Here is a 7,049-nt window from a genome sequence, read left to right as displayed (position 1 = left end):
TCGTAATTAAAAAAAATAATTAATTAACAAAATGTATTACTAATCAGATTTGGAGATAAACGGCAGAATATGGATTCAATAAGGGAATTGTGAAGACCTTTGCTAGGAATTTTCTCCATTTAGTTATTACACCCCCCCTTTTTTTTTAAACAAAAATGTCCGAAAGTATGCACAACATTTTTAACGCGGGATATATATATATATATATAAGTTGCATTCTGACATTTAACCTTGGAAAATATTACATGTTACATATGTGATAAGAGCATGGTGAGGGATTGTCATATTACAGTGTTATTTGTGCTCAGTCTCTCACGGAATTTGTCGTATTAATTCGCAAAAGGCTGAACAAACCAACTTCTATCTCTTAAGCTAGAAAAAAATTGCAAATAGCACAATCATATACAGAGCATACATAGGCCCTACATATTGCAAATCGCGTTCCTCATGGTTAAACTTTTTCACTATATAGCCCTGACATAGCGTAAAATCTATAAATTAACCATATTTGGAAAAAAAGGCGTGGTTATGATTTCAGAAAAACTGTAATGTAACGCACATTTTCATTGGTTTATAGGTAACCCTCACAACCAATGAAAATCATTTTGCTGACGCACTGCGCTAGCAAGTAAACAAACTTTGCGTTGACTGCCCCAACGTGAACACGGCAAAACAAACTGGATCTGTCAAAGGGATAACAAGTGTTTCATACATTACAGGAATTTAAAGATGGAAAACAGCAGTGTTTTTAATATTGATCAATTAATTCAAGCTGCTGAGTTTTTGGATAGGAGAGAAAGAGGTAATAAAAAATATTTGGTAGTATTTGTGTTTCGCCACGTCATTTGGAAGTGTTTAAATTTTGACAGATCTGAAAAAAATGGTGACCATTTGTGTTCCAATTTTCAGAAGCTGAGCATGGCTATGCATCGACTGCACCTATGCCTGAATTTTTATCAAATAAAAAGAAGTCGAAACCAAAGAAATCTCAGGGAAATCGGTGAGTGGAAATTCTTCTTTCGATTTGTTGATTACAAAGTTTTCACGTGTATACCACGAAGTAGTCGCCATTTTGAAATCAGCTGACATAGGCAGTACGCTTAATTGCCGTTATTATGAAACATTCCAACCGATCATAATGATAAATGATTAAGCCGGTTATTTAAATATCAGTTAAGAAGTTTTCTTCAGAAAGTAAGCTGTATCTTTCAGATTTTATGCATAGTTTCGATTTAAATTAGCCTCCTGCAGACTTGTTCGTTGACCTACTTCGCCATCTTGGTTTTAGGAAAATTCAAAACAAATAACTTTGGAAGAATAATATGCATATATTCATATTTGTTATACTTTTCAAGATAAATAGTAATGTTTCTGGATTCTTTCAAAAACGATAAAGCTTTGGACTGATCGTTTTTTGCAAGGTTTTGCAGAGCTAGATAGTTTGTTGTGTGGGCCCAACCGAGGGCACGTAGTAACGGTCGTTTAGGAAAAGGCACACACGTAGAACGGGCCTTGATGTTTATTGAGGAAATTCTTTAGTGATTAAAAAGTCAAATATTATTATACCTTAGTATTTTTTAGCAGTATCTCTGCATACAATTTTAAAAGCTCTTTTTGTGAGTTAGCACCCTAGCCTAACCGCCAAATTTTAGAAACCATCTGCTAACCAGGTGCTAGATATTTCCCCCCCAAATCACGAACTTAGTTTGTGATCTTTTTTAAAATCGGGATTCTGAATTGCATTTCCTAGCGAAATTAAGAATAAGAATAACTCATTAAAGAACATTGGTTTTTTTTATGCAGAATAGTGTATAAGGTTATGATGTAAACATGTGCAGGAAATGCATATTTAAGAAAATGTTTATTTCATTATTTGAAAACAAGCCTGTGGAGAAAATGTGTATTTCATTATTTGGAAACAGACCTAAGGAGTTAGATAGAGAAAATACTTAGTTGAAAATGCCTGTGCATGTCGATATATTTATATAATTTTAGAAGATTTTTAATCGTTTTTGAATATTTATTTACAGATCCACACACAACGAACTAGAGAAAAATAGGTAAGTGTGCCGTGAACTTTTTCGAATCAAATGCTTGAACCCGTCGGCTAACACTATGAAAATTTGATAGTATGTGGCAGATCACATGATCAAAACAATTTAAAAATCTTTGTAGCCACAAGCTGGTTTGCACATAGCTGGGGTTGACCTAGATTCTTTTTATATCTCAAGTGGGCGTAACTGCTTCATGGGGAATACCTAATCGACAGCAGTGTGTATTGTGATAACTAAAGGGTCAGTGTAGTCTATAGTGTAGTTACAGGAGCCATACTTTGATCAGAAAGCTATTGTTCTTTTCATCTGCATTCACTACAATGTGACATTCAATATTCTAAACATATACACATTGATGAGATACTCAAGACTCCTCAGTTAAGTTAACCCAATCTTGCCAACACTTACCTGATATAAAGAAGCGATTTCTTTCTTTTCAATAAGGTGAAGATTTTTCCTTTTCAATATTACTTGTAAAGAAAAAGAATTTATTGTTTGCATGGATCAATGCATGGTGGGTTAGGTAATCTTTGAAGTCCAATGTTTACATTTCATGAAATGTAAACATTGCAGTTAAATCTTTTGCATGTTAACTTCAGACATAACATAGAGCATAATCAAAAAGCAATTTTGGGTTCTTGTCTGGGATTTAAGAATTTGTTTTCTACCCAACAGGCGAGCACATTTGAGGTATTGCTTGGAAAAATTAAAAGACATTGTCCCGGTTGGAAGTGAATCCTCTAGACACACCACCTTGGGACTATTAACGAAGGCGAAAAGTTTTATCCGAGTATGTATTGGACTCTATGTGAAAGTCTGGTGTATGTTTATGATGTGGGTTTTATTTTTTGTAATATTTTTTTTTTTGGGGGGGGGGGGGGCCTTGCTTGGGGTATTTACCACTAGGTTGTAAACTTGTAAACATGTGGAAAGCACACGCTGAATTGCTAATGATGCCCTCAGGAAATAAAACCTACAGAAAACCTTTGATCTGATTTAGGCCAAGTTTGAACTTGGATGCTTATTGTATTGGTATTGAATAAATGAATAAAATGTAGCTCATGTTCTTGTAAATATTTTATTAATTATGCTTATATATATGCAAGATATTTGAGGATTTATATATTGAATCAGATTAGATAGCTTGTGAGCATTCTTCATAATTTTTTTTTATTACTGACAAGAATTAAAGGGTAATATATGCAAAAAATACTTGGGATAAAAAAAATTTAAAAAATGAATAAGCTTAACTATGTAAATAGTATTGATCATTCTTGGTTTTCTGACCAGCATTTTTGGTTTGTTTGTGTAGATGCTAGAGGATAGAGAGAAAAAGAATCATTCTACGAAAGTGCAATTGAAAAAAACACAGCAACAACTCCAGAAGAGATTAGAGTCATTAATGCAGGGCCAGTATCGTCGACAGGAACGCAGCATCAGTGAGTGTAGCACTACCACCAACTCCACTACCTCCTCCAACTCCGAATCCGGTAAGTACAATGAAAGAGAGAGGGGGGGGGGGACTTGTTATCATTCTAAAAAACTCTATTTGCTTAGGAATGCAAAGAGGTAAACTATTACCTTTCTTAATGCATCAATGAATCGGAGCAAATAAATTACAAGTTTATAGCAGTAAACAGTATTGAGGAAGTGTTTACATTCCTGTGAAGTAGAATTGCCACGTGAAAACCAGCCTTAACATAAAAAGGAAATTTGTCATCGTTTTGATATGGATTTCTGAACACGGATGTTAAACATTGTATGTTTCCCTTTTCTTTTTGTAGATGAAGTTGACATCTTAGGGTATGGAAGTTCACCAAGTGATACCGATGAAAGCTGTGGCAGCGACGGATACTCCGTAGATTCCAAACGACTAGTATTAAACTCATCTCCATTTTCAGAGTCCCTATGAAAAAGAATGAAGTCTGCATGTATGATAGAGATGGAGATGGAGGATTTTTTCTTTTCAATTTACATTCAGAAACTGTGTATGTCTGTGTAAATATATGTGTATGAATGTTTTATGTGTAGAAAAAAGAGTCAAGATTTTTTTTTTGTTAAGATCTGTTATGTATAGTGTAAAAAGGAGCGGAATATGTATGCTGTTGAAGAGGGAGATTAGTTTTATTTCTGGTGTCAAGAATTCAAAGAAAAATACTTTATGTATTAACAAAGTCGTACTAAGCTTGCATATTTTGTGTATATTTCCTGTGTCGAAGCCAAATATTTTATCAAACACTTTTTATTTTTGCTGTGAAAAGAGTATAGGACAACTTTCTATGGATTTTCCAATATACTTCTCAAAGCTATAACTTCTTAGATAAGCAGTCAATTTTATTGAACCAGTGGCAGTGACCTTGGATTTGTGGACATTCACTGTATTGAAGACTGTAAACTGGACTAATTAATAATACTCATTTATGTTTGTTAATAATTGGGAGTTATGGGTTACACTTTAATAAGCATTGTAGCAGAGATCTTGCCACTCTCTCTCTGGGAATTTAGGACTTCTTTTTTGTTTTTGCACGTTCTTCTATGATTATCAGGAATACTATCTACGCAAAATGGTAGAAGCATGATTTGAGGATATTTCACTGCCTGAAATACAAATAATTTAAGCAGTAAGTATTCTGTACCAAAATGACTTTGTTAAATCTTCAGGGTTACAATGTATTTTTTATTTTTTTTTTGCTGTTGTGCAAATATTGATCTCAATAAGAAAAACGCTGTCTTGTTGCTGAATGAAAGATTTTGTTTCCTGAAATGGAATTACGATATATGGAACTCCGCACCAGGAGAAGGCAAACACAAGAAGTAATTGTCCACTTTAGACTCTTCTAATGTTTAACTTTCCGGTGTACCCATTTGTTTTTAAAAATGGAAATTAGTAGGACTTAACAAGATTTTTTCGTGTAATTTATTCTTTTCTGTGCTTGTTGAGTTTTACTTGTTTGGTTTACCTGTGCAATTCAGTGTGGGTTTTTATTCCAGAAAAAAAAAACTGAAGTGACATTTACTGGATTTTCTGTAATAAATAATTTTTGCAAAATCTGTTAAAATTCCAAACTGGGAAGTAGTGGAATTCATTTTCCCCCAAGGCAGCATATGTAAGGTTTGCAAAATATTAAAATAAAACAGAGGTCCTGTACTATTTTACTGATGAGAGAATAATATATTTATGTAAATGTATTGCCTGTCCTATTTGTATATAAATAATTTATTTTTATCTTGTAAATTTAACTTATTAACTACTTTTTAAATGTTATGGAAGGTCATTTCTTCTGTACCTTTTAAAGAATTTAGTGGAAATGTTGGTTCACAAGATGGGGGTTGCTGTGAACTGAATATTTTTTAATTGCGAGTTTGAACGACATTCTGTTTTGAATTACTCATTTCTGCTGAGGTAGTGACAATCTTTTTTTTGTGAACCAATATTTCAATGTATCCTAAAATTTTTACAAAGGATACCAGAGGCTGTTTTCTGTGATAATAATGATGAAAGATATTAGAAAATCCCTATCTCTGTTCATTTATGATAAACAATAATTGCCAAGTATTGTCTTGATGTATATATATAAATGCATATGAATCTACAGGAGTTTAAATTTGATTTGTTTTGAACAGAGTGAGAAATGGTTTTTTTTCTTTGGGGGATTGCTACTTAATAAGCAAGTTTTTGTTTTGTTTGGTTTTTTTTTTTTTACATTTTTTAAAAGATGTCTGGAAAAAAATCAAACTTGTTACTTGGTTGATTTTAATGTTATTTCTTTTTATATCCTGTGCTTAATGACAAAATGGTATTGGTGCACCATGCCCCGTATTTCTCCAAAAGATCATTGATCTGCAATTGTGAAGTGCTAGTAGCTAAGTTAATATTAAGCCTGAAATCAAGTTGGTTAAAGTAACAAATCTATGATCTTTGTCATTCGTAACCCTTTAAATACTTTGACAATCATACAGGTAACAAAAAATCGGCTGAATGAACGAAAAGAAATGTTTGTACATTTGTATATATGGACATTTATCAGTATACCAAATCCAGAGTTGATGAGGATTTTCAGAATGTGAAGGGGTTGTCTGTGTAATATGTTGGTATAAGAATAGATATATTCTGCCATATATATATATACATGTGTATCTATGTAGAGAATTCCTTGCCATTCCCGGTAAAAAATACAAAAAAATTCGTGTAATCTCAAGGTAGACGTTTTGCTTCAGTTTTATATGCAGAGATTGCGAGATACTTGGTGCAAAGTGAACAAGCATATGTTGTGCGTACTTGTAGAGAAATGTGAATATTAAGCTCGACACATTATTACCACCCAAGTCATGTGATGGCAAATATGGACAACAGAAAGGGATTTAAAAATCCCACAGTATATTTGGCTGTTAATGTGTTGACATCTTTTTATTTTTTTTTTTTCATCATCTTTTTGATAAAACATGCATGCAGACTTGGTGAGCAGCGGCCTGTTAGATCTGCCGAATTGGACAAAGATTTTTGCATAAAATCTTGTTTTTTTAGATTGTACTTGGAAAGGTGGATCTAACATGGGGAAACGAGTCATTTTTTTTTTCTTTATTGTGACATCTGGATTTATTTACACAAAAAAACTGTAAAAAAAAAAAAATGATTGTTATTACATAGTTGATGGACACTAGGTAATATTGTATGTATGTGATATAAACATGAATGATCAATGTGTAAGTTAGTTCAAATCCATAGAAATCATTGTGTATACTTGTCAAGTTGTCCATTATTGTTTACCCCCAGAAATGGGGAATAAAATTTTATTAAAATTTACTGCTGAGTTTTTTTCATTATATGAAACTGAGTGTATAAATTTTCAACAAACTCTAACGGACCCTGGAGAGGACTATAGACTATAAAGCCTTTGGATGAATGCTTTAGGACGCCATTGTGAAATTAACAAGATTACTGTAAGATTTTCATCATGGCCAGAGGTGTCAAATGATGTCCAGCACTGGATTTTT

At 32.9% G+C, this 7,049-nt stretch overlaps 1 protein-coding gene across 1 annotated transcript; it reads left to right on the top strand.

Moving 5' to 3' along the window:
* The first annotated feature begins 639 nt into the window (after positions 1 to 639).
* On the top strand, positions 640 to 6,858 carry LOC128180459 (max dimerization protein 1-like). The gene is made up of 6 exons (XM_052848585.1): positions 640 to 802; positions 910 to 1,000; positions 2,031 to 2,060; positions 2,730 to 2,844; positions 3,367 to 3,544; positions 3,839 to 6,858. The coding sequence occupies exons 1-6, from the start codon at positions 730 to 732 to the stop codon at positions 3,964 to 3,966; spliced, it is 615 nt and encodes a 204-aa protein (XP_052704545.1). The 5' UTR covers positions 640 to 729; the 3' UTR covers positions 3,967 to 6,858.
* The last annotated feature ends 191 nt before the right edge of the window (positions 6,859 to 7,049 follow it).

The sequence above is a fragment of the Crassostrea angulata genome, chromosome 4 (genome assembly GCF_025612915.1).
Source record: "Crassostrea angulata isolate pt1a10 chromosome 4, ASM2561291v2, whole genome shotgun sequence".
NCBI lineage: Eukaryota > Metazoa > Mollusca > Bivalvia > Ostreida > Ostreidae > Magallana > Magallana angulata.
This window is presented reverse-complemented; position numbering and strand designations above follow the sequence as displayed.